The 21,413-nt window shown below is 41.8% G+C and overlaps 3 protein-coding genes across 3 annotated transcripts; all 3 read left to right on the top strand.

The window, feature by feature from the left end:
* Window positions 1-1,848: 1,848 nt before the first annotated feature.
* On the top strand, window positions 1,849-7,434 carry LOC115692697 (pentatricopeptide repeat-containing protein At1g74850, chloroplastic). Its single transcript, XM_030619644.2, has 4 exons — window positions 1,849-3,968; window positions 5,331-5,645; window positions 5,727-5,834; window positions 6,776-7,434. The coding sequence occupies exons 1-4, from the start codon at window positions 2,128-2,130 to the stop codon at window positions 7,095-7,097; spliced, it is 2,586 nt and encodes an 861-aa protein (XP_030475504.2). The 5' UTR covers window positions 1,849-2,127; the 3' UTR covers window positions 7,098-7,434.
* Window positions 7,435-11,169: 3,735 nt separating this feature from the next.
* Window positions 11,170-13,771, top strand: LOC115661705 (transcription factor MYB1R1). Its single transcript, XM_030583920.2, has 3 exons — window positions 11,170-11,564; window positions 12,095-12,303; window positions 13,072-13,771. Exons 1-3 carry the CDS (start codon window positions 11,276-11,278, stop codon window positions 13,510-13,512), a joined length of 939 nt encoding a protein of 312 aa, XP_030439780.2. The 5' UTR covers window positions 11,170-11,275; the 3' UTR covers window positions 13,513-13,771.
* Window positions 13,772-16,489: 2,718 nt separating this feature from the next.
* On the top strand, window positions 16,490-20,008 carry LOC115661716 (very-long-chain (3R)-3-hydroxyacyl-CoA dehydratase PASTICCINO 2A). The gene is made up of 9 exons (XM_056314221.1): window positions 16,490-16,748; window positions 16,829-16,940; window positions 17,271-17,289; window positions 17,391-17,479; window positions 17,599-17,652; window positions 18,758-18,828; window positions 18,933-19,014; window positions 19,557-19,653; window positions 19,735-20,008. The coding sequence occupies exons 1-9, from the start codon at window positions 16,672-16,674 to the stop codon at window positions 19,803-19,805; spliced, it is 672 nt and encodes a 223-aa protein (XP_056170196.1). The 5' UTR covers window positions 16,490-16,671; the 3' UTR covers window positions 19,806-20,008.
* The last annotated feature ends 1,405 nt before the right edge of the window (window positions 20,009-21,413 follow it).

The following is a 21,413-nucleotide window of genomic DNA, read 5'->3' as shown; positions in this document are numbered from 1 at the left end:
ATGGTTCTCCTTTTGTTCCGTAAATGAAAAACCAACTTTTTTGGTTCTCATTTCTGTTTCGAATCATTTTGGAAGCAAACTTGTCCCGGAAATAGAAAATGAAATTGCGTTACCAAACGGGTTTCATCCAAAACTCGATTCTGGAACAAAAACCAGCTTACTGACGTAACTGCATGAATGGTTTTATGCAAAGACCTAAAGTGCTGGGAATAGTCAGTTGGCAAAGTGCGGTTGGTTGACAAGAAAGCCCAATTATTATTAACGGGAATGTTAACATGCAACGGCTGAGTGTCGGAACGAAGGTGTTGATGTAACCCGTCGGTAACCGTCAATGTTTTATTAATTTTACTATTTTAAAACTCATAATTCTATTTTGGTAACTTAATATTTGTAACTTGAAAAATTAATACAGATATTTCAAAGGATAAAGGCCATTAAAAACCTTAAATTATACCTACCGTGACGCATTTACCCCAAACTTTTTTTATAATACTAAAACCCCAAACTTATACAGTGTGACACATTTATTCCAATTTTTTTTTGTGACACAAAAAACTCCAAACTTGTATTTATGTGACACATTTACTCCAAAATTTTGGAGTCACAGAAAAGAGCTGGAGTTTTTTGTGTCATAAAAAAAAAGTTGGGGGTAAATGTGTTACGCAGGTATAAATTTGGGGTTTTTTGTGTCATAGAAAAAAGTTTGGGGCAAATGTTTTGATTTGATTCCATTAGCAAACCCATCACAATCGTTGATTATCCAAGCCAAAACTAACCTTGGTTATAATTTGTTTCAATGGGTCTAAGAATGAAGTTGTCGATGAGGAGACTATTGAGTTACTAAGACTATCGGATTATCGAGTTACCGAAAATGCTTAGTGATTTCAAAGCTAACTAATAACTTATCAATGGGAGATTGTTCCGAGCAATCTCCTAAGATGACGATTTCCTAAGATGATTATTTACTGGTCAAGGCTGGAGTACGAATTTTGGAAGATGAACCGCAAGGTTGAAGAGTCAAGATTTCAAGTCTCCATGTCTTTATTGCTGTTCATAGTTCCTATGTGTCGTCAATGCATTTCTCAGTATGAGTCTTAATTATTATGCAAGTCTCGAGAATCAAAATCCTTAGTTCCTAAGTATCTAAATGCTTTCTAGATCTCGAGTACTTAAATGTTTGGGTAGTTCCCATATCTTTTAATGTTTGTGTATTTCCCAAGTCTTAGTCTCTCTTTAAATAGAGGATTGTTTTCCATTGTAAAAAAAAAAAAAAGACTTTGATGAATGAAAAATACATGAGATTTTCCTTTGTGCAGACGATTATCTCTGGAGAGTGGACTATTCTATATCGATTTCTTCATCCTTGGAGAGTAATCAAGAAGCGTTTTATCCTCGATCGGTAGTTTTTCTTTAGATTTTGGTGGTGAGCTTCTCCTATCTCAAAGTCTTTTAATCATGACGGGTGGCTTGTCCTTTAAGCCTTGGTGGTGAATTTCGTCGATTCCAATCCTCATTCTTGTTTGGTGGCGCATCCCTTATACTTCGGTGACGATCGTAAACTATCCTTCATTTCCATTTTAACCTTCGACATACGTCCCGCAAACACACACCCATCTAAACGCAAAATCCTTAAAACTCATTTTTGGAATGACTCATTCACGCACGCATCGCATGGGTACAAATTTTGAGTTTTTGATATTTTTAGCAAATTTCCTCTTTTTTATAATTTTTTCCCCCGTTTCAAGTAAAGAAATATCTTCACCTGCACACGTCGGACACAACGCATCCCCGTTTTTTTTTTTTTTTTGGGACGAACAACGAATCCCGATTGGAACCGAAAAGGAAATTGCAGATTCTAAAACTCGACCCGACCCATTCCGTATCGCCCCGGATAACGACCCTGCTGATCCAACAAAACGCTCCACGTGTCCATCTTCAACCTCCGTCTCGCGCTCGGTCGGTCGCGCGCTCTCTCTCTCTCTCTCTCTCTCTAATTCTTTTCATTTTTTCTCAACGGCTTCCCGTCGACCTCAGCCGAGCGCAGCACTTCGCCGAGACCTTGGACAACCGGTCGACCTTCGATTCCGTCTAAGCTCGGAGATCCTCATGATCAGTTAAATTGCCACAATGGCCTTCTCCCTCTCTCTTCCCCTACCTTCTCCCAAACCTCACGGTCTTCGATCATCCAAGCAAATCCTAGAATCCCCCGTTCGCCGGCGATTCCTCGCCGGAGACCTCGACTTCGCCGCCGGCGAGCGGAGATGCCGCTTCGGCGCCGGGATTGTCAGGGCCAAGCCCAGGGAACTGGTCTTCGGCAACCCGTCGGTGACCGTCGAGAAGGGCAAGTACAGCTACGACGTCGAGACCCTAATCAACAAGCTCAGCAGCTTGCCTCCCCGCGGCAGCATCGCGCGCTGCCTCGACGTGTTCAAGAACAAGCTGTCGCTGAACGACTTCGCACTGGTGTTCAAGGAGTTCGCGCAGCGAGGGGATTGGCAGCGCTCGCTCCGTCTGTTCAAGTACATGCAGCGGCAAATCTGGTGCAAGCCGAACGAGCACATATATACGATTATGGTCAGCCTGTTGGGACGCGAGGGCTTGCTGGATAAGTGCAGAGAGATATTCGATGAAATGCCCAGCAACGGCGTCCCTCGAAGCGTGTTCTCGTACACGGCTCTGATCAATGCGTATGGGAGAAATGGTCAGTACGAGGTTTCACTCGAGTTCCTTGATCAAATGAAGAAAGAGAGGGTGTCTCCTAGTATTTTGACTTACAATACTGTGATTAATGCTTGTGCTAGGGGTGGTTTGGATTGGGAGGGCTTGTTGGGTTTGTTTGCGGAGATGAGGCACGAGGGAATACAACCTGATCTGGTTACTTACAATACATTGCTGAGTGCTTGTTCCAACAGGGGTTTAGGCGACGAGGCAGAGATGGTTTTTAGGACTATGAATGAAGGAGGGGTAATTCCCGATATAACGACTTACAGCTACCTTGTTGAGACTTTCGGGAAATTGGGTACGCTAGAGAAGGTTTCGGAACTCCTCAAGGAAATGGAGTCCGAAGGGAATCTGCCAGATATCACATCGTATAATGTTTTGTTAGAGGCGCATGCGCAATCTGGGTCTATCAAAGAGTCTATGGATGTGTTTAGGCAGATGCAGGCAGCCGGGTGCGCCCCTAATGCATCTACTTATAGTAAACTGTTGAATCTATACGGGAAGCATGGGAGATACGACGATGTTCGTGAGCTCTTTCTCGAGATGAAAGTGAGCAATACTGAGCCTGATGCCGCTACCTATAATATACTGATCCAAGTATTTGGTGAGGGTGGGTACTTTAAAGAGGTGGTAACTTTGTTCAATGATATGGTAGAGGAGAGTGTTGAGCCGAACATGGAAACATATGAAGGCTTAATTTTTGCATGTGGGAGGGGAGGGCTGTATGAGGATTCTCAGAAGATATTACTTCACATGAATGAGAGAGGGATATTACCGAGTTCCAAGGTCTATACAGGGGTCATCGAAGCATATGGGCAAGCTTCATTATATGAGGAAGCTCTTGTTGCATTTAACACGATGAATGAGGAGGGTAGCAAGCCAACTGTTGAAACCTACAACTCTCTTATTCATACATTTGCAAGGGGCGGTCTATATAAAGAGGCTGAGGTAATATTGACAAGGATGGGAGACTTAGAAGTTGCAAGGAACAGGGCCTCCTTCAATGGCATGATTGAGGCTTTTAGGCAAGGAGGCCAATTTGAAGAAGCAATCAAAACTTACATTGATATGGAAAAGGTCCGATGTAATCCCGACGAGAGGACTCTTGAAGCTGTTTTGAGTGTTTACTGCTTTGCAGGGCTAGTTGATGAGAGTGAAGAGCAGTTCAAGGAAATCAAATCCTCTGGAATATTGCCTAGCGTTATGTGTTACTGTATGATGGTGGCTGTCTATGCAAAGTGTGATCGGTGAGTGCTCATTCTGTCTTCATCCAAAAAATTTGACAGTCACTTTACACTTTACCTTTGCTGTGCTGCCTGGTCACTTCTGCCATAGTGCTTGTTCATGTTTTCATCCCCTCTAATGAATAGGCATGGATTACTGGTTGTTTGACAACCAAAGCAGCAGTTGTGTTAGGAAGTCCTTAGTCTCAATTGTGCTATGTAATGCTGTTCTTGATCTTAGAGAACAATGGTATTACTTGATCATCTCTCTTCAATATCTCAAGTTTAAGCTACTGGTAGGGATTGTGTCTGCTAGGTGATTAGGCCCTACATCTTGCAGCTATGGAGATGGCCGTCCTTACCTATATGGAAGAATCATCAATTAAATTCTTGTCAGATATCCTTATATCCTGAAATTCTTGAAATATGATCTCGTGCATGCAAGAAGAAGTCGGATCCATCTAAGATAGCATTTGAGGAATTTGTTAGCTATAAATTTCATTATACTGGTTACAATATGAAACCGATTATTGTACTTACCCTCTTACCGCTGTTAAGTTGATGAAATGGGCTTATCCTTATTTGAGTGACCTTCCAGATCTGCTACCAGAATTTGTGAGAATGACCTTCCAGAACTTGTGCTACCTTGCTGGCTGCTGTTTTGTTTCTTTTTGCATAGTTAAATTGAATTTATTTTCCCTAAGCCCATCTCTTGGTTGGCTCAGGTCTGGCTACTCATTTTTCCATGAAATCCTCCTGTACAATGCCCTACTTTTGTTTTTCCACAAATTACATCACTTGATCGACCTTTTCTTTTCATAATGATTCAACCTTTTTCCTTATTGCCAAAATTGAAGGGAACAAGTCAATATCGAAAGATAGATAGTACAGAATGATGATATATACCTTGTTTTTGTGAGGATGAGCTACTATTTATCTGGAGTGAGATTTAATCAATAATGTTTTCGTTGTTAAGGCAATCTCTATCATTTCACGATTGTGCTTTGTGAATACCTGATCTCAGTAGGAAATATTTATTGCTTGTGTGGTATTATCTTTTACAAGTTTTTTTTTTGGTAAGGTATCTTTTACAAGTTTAATGTGGGAGAACATATATAAATCAGAAGTAAATGTTAGAACTGTGTTGTTGTTTTACCTTGTTGGTTTATGTGTTTTTGTGGTTGCAAATCTGCAATTGTATCCAAGTGGTGGATGTCATCATCAATACATTAGTGATTTGTCTATTGAGTGCTAAACACTCAAAAGAAATTATCCAGCCATTACTGCAAGACGATTTGGCAGTTCCATACTCCGTCAAGAAGTAAAATACCTTTTTGCACTATACCTTTGATGATCACTTTCACTTTTAAGCTGCTGTATTTCCAGGTGGGATGATGCCTATGGTTTGCTGGATGAGATGTGCATAAATAGTGGATCAAATATTCATCAAGTGATTGGCCAAATGATCAAAGGGCACTATGATCACGATGCAAATTGGCAGATTGTGGAGTATGTTCTTGACAAACTTAACTCTGAAGGATGTGGTTTGGGAAAGAGATTTTACAATGCGCTATTAGAGGCGCTTTGGTGGCTAGGCCAGAAAGAACGTGCTGCCAGAGTGCTCAGTGAAGCCACGAAAAGGGGTCTGTTTCCTGAACTTTTTAGGAAAAACAAACTAGTATGGTCCATTGATGTACACAGGTATGTAGGATTTATCTTTTATTCTCACTTATATTCTCTTAAACCATTTGCTTGCCTGTGCTGACGTTGCCTACGTCACAGAATGTGGGAAGGTGGTGCATATACTGCCATATCAGTTTGGCTAAATAGTATGAAGGAAGCGTTCTTGAATGGAGAGGATCTTCCTCAAATCGCGAGCATTGTTGTTGTGTAAGCTCCTTTTCTGCTCATATTCTTTTCTCTTCTTTATATACTTATAATGGTAAATGGATACATACAGTAGAGATGTTAGCTCTAATTAAATTCCGTCATGATTATTCCATTGGGTTGACCTGAGTTGAGTCTCTCCAAATCTATGAGCTGCACCTGGCAGGTGCGCCCATTTCTCCAATAATGAGATTAAACCTTGGTCCTAGGGGATGCTAAAAAGTCCGGCAATCTTTAGTGTATGTGTCAAATTAGTACTCCGACAAGTAAGCTACAAGTGATGCCATATTACTTTTTATGCACCAGGTAATAACTTTTTTGAACTCAATTCTTTGTGGCTTTATCAGTGGAATGGCAATGAGCAGCGGCTAGTTTTAGACAAATCCATTAAACGAATATGCTTCTTAACCCTTCCTACCGAAGCTTTTAAGTAGCGATGCACTTGCTTCCTTTTGGTTAGAGTATTGATGGACTTCTTATTGTTCCCCATATCCTCGCATTGGTTGAATTGTCCAACAGCTGCAAACATTATTTTCTTTCCAATTTTAAGGTCGTGATTGCCTATCGTGGTCCATTTGTGGAAATTTGACAGGAAAGATAAGTCAAGCTAACTATGAAAGCCGTACTATCACTTTTGGCAGATTCTTAGCATAGCTGGTTCTCATTAAGGATAATACACAGTTAATGATCAATCAGAATCTTGGTCTCCTGGTCTCATTCTACTCATATCAAGATTCATGAGTTTCTCTTGCTTATCATCTGGTTGTTAAATATACTATCGAGTCAGTTCTGCCTCTCATGTTCACCGTTGACAATTCTCAGAGTACTGGTCAAACAATTAGGCATTTATGTCCATTTGACCTTCTCTGGAAGCTGTTCTAATTGTTCGCCTTGTGTTAAACTGCTCGTGCTTCCTTATTCTCACTCGATTATCTGTTGGCCAGTCGAGGACGGATGGAAAAAAGCTCAACCAGTCAAGAATTTCCTATTGCAAAGGCTGCCTCGTCATTCCTTCAAGAAACTCTGTCATCATCCTTTGGTTTCCCAGGCTGGAACAGGGGTAGAATTGTCTGCCAGAGGACACAGCTAAAGAAAGTTCTTTCTGGGATTGAATCCTCTTCAGAAGGATCCAAGAATGATAGATTAGTAATTTTAAGCAACTCCCCCTTTTCTCCACGAGGAACGAGAATCTCTCAAAGGAACGATAATCCCCATACCGAAGCAAAAGAGAGGAAAAAGAGAGAGCTTGTTACTAGCAAAGCTTGAAGGGGTACATGAAATCTATCCTCAGTTCTATGAAAACATGACATGTTTCTTCCCAACTCAGTCACAGAGTTAAGATTTCAAGAATCAGCTCCAGCTACGCAATTTGGCTGAAGAATCTCCTCTTCAAAAGCGGTTAAGGTCTTGCCAAGCTCAGGGAGACTCGGCCCCAGGAAGACTAGCCAGTAATGGAGACTTGGTCCTTCAACTCCATACTGTGATACAAGCAGAATGAATGGAAGGATTATGATTTTGCAGCTTTGGAGATATTTCTTTCCTTCAGCTTAAGATGTACATTAAATTTTGCATGTAGTAAAGGGTTGTCTTTTTGAACTTGCAATTGCGTGGCCAGTGTTTTTTTTTTCTGTTATAAGGTCATCCAGTGAAGCAAGAAGCTTGCACTACATCGGTGTTCATACTAGGTATCTCTCAACCTTGATCTTTAAGTGATGATCAGAAACCAGAATGACTTGAATAAAGAGAAGCTGGCAAGAAGTCATCATTAAATGCTTGCTTCCACGGTATGCCCTGATTTTTGTTTCTGTTCTGTTTTCTTCTGGACAAATATCATTAATTTCTTTTAGATCATAGAAAGCTTTTGTGTGCAGAAAATTCCTGTAGCTTCAGAAGACATGAGGAATTGTCCTGCGAAGTGGGTCTCTTTTCCTCTAATCATATCATTGTCAAGTCTTCTGAGAATACATTAACTATCCTAGACTCTGTAGCAATTAAAATTTGTGTTTAAGTTGGCAACTACTTCTTCGATTCAGGGAGTTGCTAAGTTGCTGTTTCGCCCCCTGGATTGATGGTTGTGGGCTCTTTGCATGGGCAGTGGACACGAGTGGGGCTTTATTGTGAAAAGCTGGTAAGTGCTTCTTCACATTTCCATTATTTTACTATTCTCATCCTTTTTCGCACTGGTGGGATTTGAGTGTCTTTTATGAACAAATAAAAACTGGGAAAAGCACAGTTCAAAAGCAGAGTGCATGTTAGTCATGTTGCTCAAATGGCATTATTAGAAAAAGCAGATCTCTGGTAAAATGTACAATAAGCAAGATGAAATATGATTTCATTGGCAACAAATTGCAATTAATCAAGTCGTAAAATAGGGTTTTGAGCCTGTCTGACCAAAAAAAAAAAAAGGGTTTTGAGCCTTATCAACAAGGACTTAACATCTGTTGGAGTGCATAGATTATTCCTGGTGTGCTTCTCTCTCTCTCTCTCTCTCTCTCTCTCTCTCTCTCTCTCCCTGTTTTGTTGGACTTTAATGAAAAGACCGAAAGGTAGAGTCTAATCTGCATCTGAATAGCTCAAAAAGATAAGATCCTAACTTGGGGAGAGCATGGTGTTTTCTACTTTACGGCTTTTGAATTAATCGAAGCAAAAGTCGATGTAACATACATGGTTGTTGCTTTCGATCCCACTTGCTTCTTTTTCTCTTTTTATCCAATTTAGGGGACACATGATTTATCTTCGAGACTAAGGAACCACTTTAGCTTTTACTTACTATTTGTAGTCTGGATTTTTTGGAGTAGAAAAGATAGTTCACAAAATGTCATGCGCAAAATATGCGAGCGCGCGGACGCCTGTAGAGAGAACAGCTGCTTGCATTTCCGTCAAGATGACTGTGACAGCAATTGTTCTTTAATATGATGAGTCCGTTCTTTTTGTCTTTTCAACTATCTCTTGGTTGGATTGGTCGTCGAATTTAGTAATTGGATTTTTCCAACTTTTTATAATAAGCCAATAGGACTTTCGAACTGAACTATCCTATTGCATTTCCTTGATTGTTGGGGGCGGGTTCGAGTTCTATGATTGTATGCTCTTGACGAGTCAAATTTCAGTTCTTCAGATGTTACTTGTTCAAGCACAGATTAAGGAGAGGGCTAACAGAAGTTGTAACTTACGACGATTGATAAGGTGTCCACGGAATTGTGAGAGAAAGAAAATTTTGAAATTTAAGGTGAGACGCGAGTTGATTTATTATGGTTGTTGGTGGAGGCCCAGAAAACCTTATCTTGTCTTATCCTGCCAACGCACCCCACCACCAAGGGTTCACAGAATTGTACGGCCGTTTCAGAGATAAGATTAAAGAAAAGAAAAAAAATCGCTCCTTCATTTTGATTCGATGAAGATCGAATATTCGATTCCCACCCGCGAAATGCCACCTTCATTGCCCCCCCCAAAAGAATTGCCATCTTCCTCTCCTCCTCAAACCAAGAATAGTTCAACCCAAGATCTTATTTCGTTTTCCTTTCCATAGTAAACCTAGGACCCTGTTTAGATGATTGATGACAGAGTCAAGTCTTTTTGCTCTGTTTGGGCTTGAAGTATTAGTTGCGTTCTCATCTTAGCAACACTAGTTGGGCGTGCAAATCTCGGTGTCAGAGCATTAAGTTAATGAAAATTAGTCGTAAAGAAGCAAATTATAATAAGGCAAAGAAGCAAAGTATGATAAGGTTCGTGCTCTTCTTTCTTTCTAATTCGTATTCAGTGGGGGTTTGGCGTGCGTGCCAGCTAGGGGGGGGGGGGGGGGGGGTATTGTCTGTGTACTCTAGGAAGAAGTAAAGGTAAAGTTCGGCACTTGGCTTTGGTTTTATTTGGATAAAAAAGGGGGAAAGGACTCGAGTGGCGTGAATTGCTGTTTTCGCTACTAAAATATCGAGTTGATTTAGGTCAGACGGGGGATTAGTTTTAATGGGCACAATGGCCGGAAACTGTTGGGTTCTTGTCGTGGATTGACGATTTTTTTTAAGAGGCCCACTTGATGGGACAGGCTCTGAACATATTTTGACCGGATTCATTTGGCTAAGGAAAGAGAGTACTCTTCGGAGGTGGACGATAATATTTTCTTAGAAGGGGGGGCAGGGGGGGGCCCTCTGGTTACGGATCATGTGCTGTGTGCTCCATCCTCGATTCTGTGCGCCACATGCTCTGATTGGGAGTTCTGTGTTTGGCTGTTAGCCTGTTGCAATGTGGATGGACCGGTCAAAAAATCCACGTTCAAGATACTTTTCCTTTTCCTTTTTTTTTCCTCTCTTTCTTCGTCTGAAAATCAAGTATTTTATTCCACCCGAATATATCTCGTCTTTAATGTATTCGGTTTCTTTTCTCTTTTTTCTTTTTTTTTTTCTCTTTGCGGGCGAAGTGACGGGTGCTTTTTCCTTTTCTTAAACGTCTAAAAGACCCACTAATGATGGTTGCGAGGAACTCATTGCATGATCGTTGACGCTACCATAGGACAATAATGGTAGTGAAGTGATGCGAGGTGAATGGATGAGGAATGAAATCGACGTTTTGACATTCTTAACGACGAGTGCTTCTCGGATATCTTATAGTTCTCGACAGCTAAAGCTGTTCAATTCAGCTCATTAGAACCGCGAGTCTCTCCCCCCACTTAATGCATCGCTAATGATTGCCGAAGTGCCAAATCATACAGGGCCCCCCCTGGGCAAAATCTCTTTCACCATGATCCCGCCCGTGCTACTATTGATGCATGCGTGATGTGTGTACAAAACAGACACAAACCCGTTTTGCGCATCAAGCATGAAAAAACATCGTACCTTTCGAAAAACAAAAACAAAAACACTAGGAGGGAACGAAAGGATTTGGGAAAAACATGACCAACAGAAAATTATAATATAAGAGTGAGATGTGGAAGACAACTAATTTTTATTTCATGAGAAGACGCTAACTTCTTGGGCATTAAAGAGCGTATGTACGAAATCTATCTAAAATTAAATGGATAGATCAATAAAAAAAAATCACTATAATACTACTGGTATTTTTATCATGTAGCCAAGAAGAATGTGAGAAAACCAGGAAAGTATAAATAGTATAAAAATAAAAAATAAAAAAAAGCCTCTCCCTCAACAAAGCAGTGCCACGTCAGCCCCTAATCCTCGTTGGTACCTGGACTGAATTCCAAGTGAATACAAAGTATCACAGCCGTCAGATTACGGAAATATCCACGTCTCACGACAAGTAAGATGCACCGTCCATTTTTACTTCTCTTTTTTTTTTTTCTTTTTTCTTTTGACTTTCACCTTATATATGCCATTTTCATTCCATCTCTCACAAGTCTCGCCTCCTCTCCCTCGCTCCATCCAACTGTACGGACTCTCGGTTTCGTCGCGAAAGGAACGGAGAGACCCGGTTCCTCGCCGTCCGCCGGTGCGAGGATGACTCCTCCGCGCGCCGCCACCACCACCGACGTCTCCGGCGGCGAGAGCTCTAGCGCCGGCGCCGCCGGCGCCGCCGCCGGGGAGATCATGCTGTTCGGCGTGAGGGTGGTTGTGGACTCGATGAGGAAGAGCGTGAGCCTGAACAACTTGTCTCAGTACCAGCAGCCTCAGGACGCGACTCCCAGCGCCAACAATGGAAGCGGCAACAAGGGAGAGGCCGCCAAAGGTTATGCATCGGCCGACGATGTCGTGCCCAACTCCAGCGGTGGCCGTGAGCGCAAGAGAGGTGAGCATGTCGCTCTGCTTTTCTTTCCTTTTGTTTCGCTCTGGCGTTTTATTTTCCTGTTGATTTGGATGCGTTTTGGTTGGAATGGTCGATCTTTGGAGTATTGCATCCGTAGAGGTATTTGTATTTAGTAGTAATCGGTCTCCAAAAGTTCCTGATTCGAGATTTCATTTACCTGCATGCGATGCGATCACCGCTTCCTGCAAACTTACGGTTCTTTTATCCGATGCGTTTCCCTGGGAATCATTGGTTTCGACAACTTTGATCTTAACATTCAATGAATTAGTTTCAATGTCGAGGATTAATCAAGAGCTGTTAGTATGTATCAGCTGTACAATGAAAGCCTGATTTGATGTCGGTCCACAAATATTGATCCGAATGATCTAAAATCGCTGCCTTTTTCTTCGAATGTTGAGTTATCGTCGTTGACGTGTACGAGGAAAGTCGCCTGATGCTCTTAAATCATATGGAATTTGGCAACATGTGTATCTGGAATGTGTTGATGTGTTTTTGTCTGTGGGCTTCATCAGGAGTTCCCTGGACAGAGGAGGAGCACAGGTTGTTCTTGTTGGGGTTACAGAAAGTGGGAAAAGGAGATTGGAGAGCGATATCCAGGAACTTCGTGAAGACTCGCACGCCCACTCAGGTTGCGAGCCACGCTCAGAAATATTTCCTTCGGCGAAGCAACCTCAATCGCCGGCGGCGTCGGTCTAGCCTCTTCGATATAACCACGGATTCTGTACGTATTTCGTTAACTTTGTGATGCCCCCTTTATCTTCGAAGGTCGTCTTTGTTCCTGTTGGCTGATGAGCACTCGTCGAAAGCGTCGTGAAAGTTGACCTAGATCGGTAGGGTCTTTTTATAGGTGTAGTTTCTTCAGGTTCAATCAAAGTAAACATTATGAATTGACTTCACGCCCTGCTTTGATCGAGCAACCTAATCACAGCCATTCTTTATCTTAGAGAAAATAGAATGAGATAAAAAAAAGAAATGAGGCCGTGGTTTTATGGAGCTCATATCTAGACAAGCTAATCAAGTGGCTTGAAACACGAATCTCTTGAATATCTCCCATAGATTTGCCGATGAGTTTTCCTTACTCAAGCTAACCGTGTCATTTTCTTTCTTTTATTTTTTTTAGAGGAGCGGGAGGAGGTTACTGTTTTTTTATTAGGCATTCTGGTTTTTACAGCACAATCGAGGAAAGATTTAGTGTGTCGAGTTAGACATCAATTATGTGCTTATGGTGGGTTTGGTTTCTCGGATTTAGGGAAGCCGATTTGTTTACTGTGTAGTACTAGGGAAAAGCTCACTCTTCCATGTGCTAGGCTACTAAAAAATATGAGTGAAGGTCACGTTGCTCTCTTTCTGTGGCAATTAAAAAAATAGAACCCACTTGCAACTTTTTATCTTTCTAATCTTCTCTTTGACCCACCTTTTGGGCCAAATTTTTAGTCTTTCCGTTCAAATCACACGATTTTTATGATGCTGCCACATCCATGTTTTTCAGGTAACTGCAAGTACGATGGAGAGCGAACATGTTCCTCATCAAGGTAATACATTTCAGCTGAATTCCTTGCCTAGCAATCCGCTGTTGCAAGATACTTGCAACCCAGAGGGATATCTTACAATGGCCCCTTTCCCGATGCCGATTGGACCCGCGGCATTTCCAGTTCCTGTTCAGAATCAGGTCCCAAATTTGGCTCTAATTCGAGGGGATGGGCTCGGGGATTCGCTGTCGAAGCTCATCCAGCCGACACCTCTTGTCCCGATCCCTCGTGCTCCACTTACCTCCAATCCCAGTGCAAATACGAAGTCGACAATGGAGCCACTGTCCCTATCCCTCAATCTCTCCCTGCCTTCAGATCAAGGTGATTCCCATTCGAGGCATACGGCCATTCAGGGGATGTCCGGCTTCCGCAGCGGAGAGAGCATAATCAGCGTTGCTTGAGAATCTTCTTATCTTGATAGAAAAGAGAGAGAAAAAAAAAGGGGTTCAGGCTTTGATAATCATCGGGGTGAAGATAGGATAAGGGGGTGACCGGGCGACTGAATTTGATTTGCCAATTGTTGTACAGAGCATGGGGCGATCAAGTAAAAAACATTGCCATGTGCTTTCTCTTTCTATTTGATGCTCTATCTTCGTCGGATATTTGTTAAGTTGTCGGCTTACATGTGACTGGAAAAATAACATCGTCTGTCTTTGGCTACTGTTAGTGTTGCCTGCATGTTCTGAACTTCTGGTTTCTAGGGAACCTTAGGGCGGGGGAAAGAATCTGTGCGGACAGCCCCCCGAAAGCAAACTACCACATATCAAAGGTCAACTATGGAGTTTCATTGAAAGAGTAACTATTGATGCCCTAGTTGGGCTTCACAAACAAGCGTGAACTCCTCCATCCGACGAATGGGCATTGGGTTTCTACGGTCTCGTCCTAAAAGAACGGGCGTATCATAGTGCATTCTATCGTGCTTCCTGCACGAGTTGTCATGCCATATGAACACTTCGATGGACGATCGAGATCCGTTGTTATCTATCGAACAGTGTTCATCGATTCCGCTTGAGCCCTAAAATATCATAACCTATGTCTGAGAATGGAACTGTTCCTTAGAGTGCGTTTGTTTGGAGAAAAATTCCGTGATAAAGGAAAATGCTTTTCGAGAAATCATTTTCAGGAAAATGATTAGTTTTTCTTTGTTCGGTAATATGTGACCGAAAACGTTTTCTGGTGTTTGAATTTCATTTGTAAAATGATTTATAACTTTTCAGGAAAACACATCTCAACCTTGAACAACTCAATGGTTGAGATGTGCTCTGTGTTGTTCCCTTTCTTTTCTTCTTTTTTACTTTTGTTCTGTTCTCTCTCGCCATGAGCCCTCGCCATCCCGCCTCCATCCGCCTTTGACACCAGCCTCTCACCCGCTGGAGTCAGCGCTGTGTCCCTCCCTTTCTTTCTCCATCTCGATCACTATGCACGAAGTTCGTGCGCCCTGGCCACAGAGTTCACCACCTCCGTCAATTTGCTTCAATGGAGGTCACTAGCCTCGCGCGACCATGGCGGTGGCAGTGCGGCGGAGCTCCTCCATGCGTCCCGAGATTCGATCGTTCACCACTTGCTCGGTATAACATTTTTTAAAAATCAACCGTTCGGCACTTGCTTTATCAGGGAATAATATTCCAATGAACATGAAAAAGGAGAAAAAAAAAGAAAAACAATATCAGGATCATCAAAGTTTTTTTCAACTCAAGGTCACTATGTAAGAAAACAAACAAAAAAGTAAAATCCTTCGAAAACTCAGGGCAAATTCTGCATAAACTCTAGAATTTCAAATCCATGGCGGAGACTCCGTGCAAGGCGCCATCCACCGCAAATCCTCCGGTGACCAGCCGAATTGCACCAAACAAAACGGAACTCCTCCTCCTTTGAGCCCCTAGCGATCTCATCAGCGCCTTGCCAGACGCCGTGATCCACCACATCTTCTCATTTTTTGCCCCTCGAAGACGTTGTCAGGACCAGCGTCCTCTCCAAGCGCTGGTGATCTACTTGGACCCCACCACCTACCTCGTCTTCAATGGAGACCGGCCTCTATTCACTTGGACTTCCCGTCCCTCATCGACAGCGTCCTGAGCCAGTGCACCTCGCCCATAGTGAAGAAATTCCACTTCATGAGACCGACCGCCCCAAGCTCGATCACTGGCTTCACTTTGTGGAGGGGCACCGTGTGGAGGATTTCCATGTCATGTCATGGATCGTAGTTCTCTTGTACTCTCGCATCCTTGTGAATGGGACTTGGTGCCGAGTGAAGAGTGAGTCATGCAGAGGGAATGATACAACTGCTCTCCTAACAAGGTCATGGCATTTGGAAATCAATTATTATGCCTAAAGTTTTATGCGTGTCTCGCTCGAAGGATTGTATACTCGAGTTAAGCTGGATGTGGTATGAACTGATACGAAGATTCTACATTGTTCTTTTGAATAACTATAAAAAGAAGGCTGGCCTGGTGTTCCCAGCTCGAGAGACGCCACAAGGGCTATTCCGTGGCCAAGGAATTGCTAGCTTGTGACAAATGGTATCAGAGTAGGATCCCTCCGGTAGGTGAGTTAGAGTCGAAGAAAAACTATGGTCTACCTCGTCCTACAAGGGCGGAGAGTGAATTGCTAGAGCAAAACATGCACGGATAAAGTGCGGCTCTCAACATGCTTCTAGGATGACAATAGGGCATAGGAAAGAACTAATTCTTCACTGAATAGGAAAACCTTCCCGGATCAATTTGGCAAACCTCAATAATGAGAGAAAACCTATGGTCTACCGATTTCAACAAGTAGGTGAGTTAGAGTTGGAGAAAACTTGTGGTCTACCTAGTCCTACGAGGGCAGTCATATGAGGGCGGAGAGTGAATCGTCGGGGTAAAACGTGCTCGGACAAAGTGCGGCTCTTGACATGTTTCTAGGATGACAATGGGGCACTAGAAAGAGCCGATTCAAATAGGAAATTTGGCGAATCTCAAGATGATTCTGCTACCATGTTTTCAACAAGGAAAGAAACCTCCATTTGTCTACTGAAATCAGGAGAAGCTTAGTAGGCGAAAGAGGGTGCTGCCAAAAAGTGCAGTTGGCGAAAAATGCCACACTTGTCAGAAAAAGCACAAGTGACCGGGACATTTGAACAACTTTGATCGCAAGAAGTTATCAATGGGATGCAGTGGCCTCTTCTGTTGGGCAAGCGTTGCCATTCGATATCAATGGTCGAAGACTATTCAATGTATTTTCGATGATGCGAATCGGAAAACACTTTCGCTCACGCAAACACACACCCTTTAAATTTGATTGGGCCTAGCCAGGGGGGAGTAGGGCCCAAGAAGGAGACTGGCCCTTTTTGTTAATCGTTCTCCATCTCCGATGCATAACCCCGGTTGAGAAGAAAGGGGTTGGGGGGCAGGTGGGAAGCGGTTGATCGGAGCTCAACTGTCCTCTCCCTCCTCTTTAATGTCCAACCACCCTCCCATTTTGCTCGGCCAAACATCGTCGTCCTCTCCAAATCCTCTCTAATCGTTCAGATCTCTGTCTCTCTCTCTAGCTTCCTCAGCTCTCCCTCTTTTCTTCCCTCTCGAATGGCGGGCGGTGGTGCCTCCTCAGCCCTCCGGCGCCTCTACCTCTCCGTCTACAACTGGACCGTCTTCTTCGGATGGTACGCTCCATTGCGCTCCACCCCCTCTCGCTCTCCCCGTCCCAAAGTGGGGTCCTAATGACTCCCGTCTCGTTTTTCAGGTCGCAAGTGTTGGTTCTCGCTGTCAAGACGCTCCGCGAATCCGGCCCCGAGCATGTCTACGGCGCCGTCGAGCGGCCTCTCCAGCTCGCTCAGACCGCCGCCGTCATGGAGGTACACCCCACCACCCCCCCCCCCCCCCCCCCCTTTTGGTCTTTGAGTTGTTTGCCTCAGTCGTTCGGTCTTGATCGCGAGTTGTCTCGTGGAGCGGTGTGCTTATAGTGAGGACGCGTCTGGACTACGAACAGGGTATTAGAGGTTTTGGGAGTTTGGTTCAGTACTCAACTAGTCATTATCGATTCGTCGAAAAATTATTGCTTTTTCGTGGTTGAATTACGCTCTTGCTCGCACCATTGATTTTCGTCGAAGATGGCTTCTCACGTTTCTGTCTGTCTCTCTGTTTGTTGTCCCCATTTCTGGGTTCCTGGGTTGGATTTGGGGTAGATCCTCCATGGCCTTGTCGGTGAGTTAAAGCTCTCTTGAGATTATTAAATGGAATCTGTTCTGTTCACATTACATGGATGCTGAATTGATTCCGCTTTCTCTTTAATCTTCTGTTCATAGGTCTGGTTAGATCTCCGATAACTGCCACCCTGCCTCAGATTGGTTCGAGATTGTATGTAACTTGGGGCATCCTCTACAGTTTTCCCGAGGTGATTCATCCTACTCGTGCAATCTCGCCGTTACAACTTAATGTAGTTGGGCATAGTAATTTGAGCCGAACTGACTGATTAATGTTCTCGTGCTGACGATCTCGTGCTTCTATGGGCAGACTCAGAAACACGTAATGGTTAGCTCCTTGGTAATTAGCTGGTCGATCACTGAGGTAAACACAGTTTGATTGTGCTCTCACTCCGGTAGCCAACTGCACAAATTCTTGCCATCTAGGACAAGCTTATGCTTGAGCATATGCGATAGATACATAAACCTGCTTTTATGTATGGATACGAATTGACTGAAAAGTGAGATGAACTGTGACGACATTGACTAAGCTTCGCGAACTTGCTCTATACGATAAATGACCTTGGATTTAGTTTCCATACACTTTGCAAGGAGACAGATGCACTTGCCTTAAACTGCTATGCATTTTGTTATATTCAATTCAGATGTCAGAATATTATTCCTGTGTATGACAATGTAAATGACGTGTACTTCTGAAACTTCCTTCTCATAGTACTACCAAACTGACATACATTATGTATTTATCTTATCTGACGTTCATTTCTTCCTAGTTCCTACATGGTATATTTTTTTAATGCAATTTTGTCTCTCTAGAATCTGGTTGATTTAATTTGATACTCCGATACAACTCGTCGTATTGATTTTCTCCAGAGTCTGGTAGATTTATTTTGATACCTTGATATAACGTATGTCATAATGTAATTATCACTATGTAGTATGTGGTAAAATCTATGCTGCTAATTGAATAAAGTTGATTTATTTTATCCAATATATGATTTTCCTTCAAACAATTGCCTCTCTTTTCTATGACCTTAAATGTGGTGTTCTACAACAAGAATCAAGTTATCTTTAGTAATTGCTTTCTACATGCACTCAACTCATCAAAAGAGTTTCAAACAGTTTACTGTAGTCCATTTTCAATTATCATATTCCTCATGACTTCTTTTTCCTCAATTTATATTTTAGTTATGATTTTGTGTTCAACAACACGACGCAATATTCTAGCCTTATTTCTTTCATATGTTCTCAATTTGGTCTAATTCATGAAAACAGTTCTGAGGACTAAAATGGTCCAATGAGTTTCTGACTTTGCTTGTCTTGCACCGTGTGTAGTCTGCACTGCTAGGCTATTCATATTGATGTCAGACTGAATTTTGCAACTGTCGTTGTTGCTTTAGTCTATCGAGAAGTTGAAAAAACTCAGAGGTTTAGTGCCTTACGGAATAATTTTGCATATTTCTTCTTGACAGATTATCCGGTACTCTTTCTTTGGCATGAAGGAGGCTCTAGGTTTTACACCATCATGGCTATTGTGGTTGAGGTACTAAGAAATTAGTTTTTTCCTATTTAAACTCTTAGAGAGGTTTGATCTGTCTGATATTATATTGCTGTACCTTTTCTGAATGATATGTTTACACTGTGCAGGTACAGCACCTTCCTGGTGTTGTATCCCTCTGGCATTGCCAGTGAAGTTGGGCTGATTTATATTGCACTTCCATACATTAAGGTATTTCTTTCTTTTCATTCTTTTTTAACTGAATTACTTCCAGCCAATTGTCAAATGATGAACATGCCACTTTATTTGGTACTGTATTCCTACTCTGCTCAAAGACAAGGTTTTATAATTCATTTAACATCTTTGGGCTAGTTTTGATTTTTTATGTCTGGCTTATCGCGCCGAGGATTTGTTGGATTGAAAAGACCGAATTGTTTGATAGTTTCCGCAGCTGCATTAACTATGTTGGAGTTAGGAGCTCTACATAGGCCCTTCAATAAAAGTTCTCTGTTGATAGGATAGGACCAGTAAATGGTTGTTTGCCTCAAATCTGAAATACTTGCAAACAGTGAGTGTTTGCTAGGCAGAGCCCTTATTCATGCTTTCATTTTCTGCTTGCAACTTTGTACTGTCCATGTGCAGTACTAAATAAGATGCATCGCTTGCCTTTTTGACATACTCAATATCAGACACAGGATACGTTTCTTGCCTCTGGCACATTTGTTTGAGAATGAATTGGCATCTGGTGACTGACTAAATATCGGTCTATGCAGAAATCTGAGAAGTATTGTATAAGAATGCCAAACAGATGGAACTACTCTTTTGATTATTTCTATGCTGCTATCCTTGCTCTGGGGATCTATGTCCCAGGTAAGCGTGAAGAATTTACTTTCTTTGTTTTAATATTTATTGAGGCTTTTATCTGAGAGGCTCAACGAAATATCGGTGCAGGGGGTCCTCACATGTACAGCTATATGCTTGGGCAGAGGAAAAAGGCTTTGGCTAAATCAAAGAGAGAGTAGGATTGGACAATGATTCTGCAATGCCACATGATTTTCCAAAACTTGTAATTTAGTTTTGTTTGACGTCCTATCAACGCTATATCAGTTGGGTGGGGGGGAGCGGGGAAGGTTTATTCGTGCTGTCTATGGATGCAAAGAACAATTTAAAGCAAGTTGAGAATTTTAATATAATCTTCCTTTCATTTTCAAAGGGGATAATTTAATTATGGCCTTCTAACTTGTGCTACTTTACAATTTTGTTCTCCGACTTTTCCTTTTCACCCCCTTTCGTGATTAAGTCCTTTAACTTTCGGATTGTGGTTTGCTTGCTTCTCTTGTCGTCACTTACTCTGTCAAATTGCTGGTATACAGATACCTCCGTGGATCAGGTAAATGATATGATGGTGCTGAAGGTGGATTATATAAGTAATGTGGTTGCATATACTTGTTTTGAATATTTAGGTGCTAAGAATGCTTTTTTGTTCTTGATATTGCCATTTTTGTCTTGTCTTATACACATGTCCACCACCCACCCCCTTGCCCCTTGATGCATAATGCAATAAATAACCTGTGTAGATGATTAGTCAAGTCTCTCCGTTTATGCCCTGCTGTTATGCTTGGCATTACAGTTGTGCCAATTAAATGACATGTGATTGATTGCATATTTGATACCTACAAGTATCTTTTTCAATTGAACGTATTTCTTCATGCTGCAAGCTGTTCTTCGCTGCAGATCCATCTTCATTTACCATTCTTGTTCGTGTGGTTTCTTCGTAGTTTTAGTCAGTGGAAAAGTGCTTTTTAACACGTATGTTGCATGTTGGCGAAACAAAAGCAAAAAATGCTTGTTGCATGGTTCAGTTTGTAGCAGCAGATCATTTCTAAGTATGTCTGGGAAAATTTTGTAGCTATATTGCCTGTGCCAGCTTTGCCCATCAGGTGTAGGTTGCCAATAAATGTTTTGGCAAACGTTCAACTTCTATTGCTTGTTAGCAGAAGAGACTCTTTGCTATCGTTGCTGCTGTTGCTGCTCCTGCTTAATATGAACTTAGTTATAGCAGCAGAGCCTCTTATATGCGCGATTATTTTATTTTTTAATAGAAAGAATCAATTTAATTAATTAGTTCTCATGCATGCGCGCGAATATTTTATTTTTTCTACCGCTACATTGATTCTTTTCTGGAAAGAATTATTGGATGAACGTTTGGGCTATGCTTTCAAAAACTACCGACCAAACATTTTTTTTTCAAAATTTAGAAAAAGAAAACAAGAGGAGGATGAAGTTAATTGTTGCACTGAAAGGATAATTAAAGAATTTCACAAAATGTAATTTTTAGTAAAAAGTGAGTAGTTGAATTTATTTATTTTTACCTTTTACTTTTCTCTTTGGCCAATATTTTTTCTAATTGAATTTACACTCCATAACAAAATTAAGGTAGATCTGAGCTAAATTGGAATTTAAAAGTGAGGCAAAACCCACTTTTAACTTAAATATATAGATACGGATAGATAGATCAAGATTACACTTTATTCAATTTCAACAAATTTTTAGGCATTCATAATGAATTTTTGTAAATTAATTCATGTCATTTTTTACTAGAAATTGATATTCTATGCTTATGATGAGTT

This window comes from Syzygium oleosum, unplaced genomic scaffold (genome assembly GCF_021117445.2).
Source record: "Syzygium oleosum isolate NSW1041296 unplaced genomic scaffold, Sole_v2.1 Sole_v2.09, whole genome shotgun sequence".
Lineage (NCBI taxonomy): Eukaryota > Viridiplantae > Streptophyta > Magnoliopsida > Myrtales > Myrtaceae > Syzygium > Syzygium oleosum.
Note: the sequence above shows the minus strand (reverse complement) of the source record. Positions and strands in the feature narration are given on the sequence as shown.

Excerpts from the sequence above, each read along its gene's own strand:
- LOC115661716 (XM_056314221.1), top strand. The coding sequence starts at position 16,672 with ATGGCGGGCGGTGGTGCCTCCTCAGCCCTCCGGCGCCTCTACCTCTCC. Across the intron at positions 18,829-18,932 it reads TCATGGCTATTGTGGTTGAG|GTACAGCACCTTCCTGGTGT; the intron begins GTACTAAGAAAT and ends TACACTGTGCAG. Across the intron at positions 19,654-19,734 it reads TCTGGGGATCTATGTCCCAG|GGGGTCCTCACATGTACAGC; the intron begins GTAAGCGTGAAG and ends ATATCGGTGCAG.
- LOC115661705 (XM_030583920.2), top strand. The coding sequence starts at position 11,276 with ATGACTCCTCCGCGCGCCGCCACCACCACCGACGTCTCCGGCGGCGAG. Across the intron at positions 11,565-12,094 it reads TGGCCGTGAGCGCAAGAGAG|GAGTTCCCTGGACAGAGGAG; the intron begins GTGAGCATGTCG and ends GGGCTTCATCAG. Across the intron at positions 12,304-13,071 it reads TCGATATAACCACGGATTCT|GTAACTGCAAGTACGATGGA; the intron begins GTACGTATTTCG and ends CATGTTTTTCAG.
- LOC115692697 (XM_030619644.2), top strand. The coding sequence starts at position 2,128 with ATGGCCTTCTCCCTCTCTCTTCCCCTACCTTCTCCCAAACCTCACGGT. Across the intron at positions 3,969-5,330 it reads GTCTATGCAAAGTGTGATCG|GTGGGATGATGCCTATGGTT; the intron begins GTGAGTGCTCAT and ends CTGTATTTCCAG. Across the intron at positions 5,646-5,726 it reads TGGTCCATTGATGTACACAG|AATGTGGGAAGGTGGTGCAT; the intron begins GTATGTAGGATT and ends CCTACGTCACAG.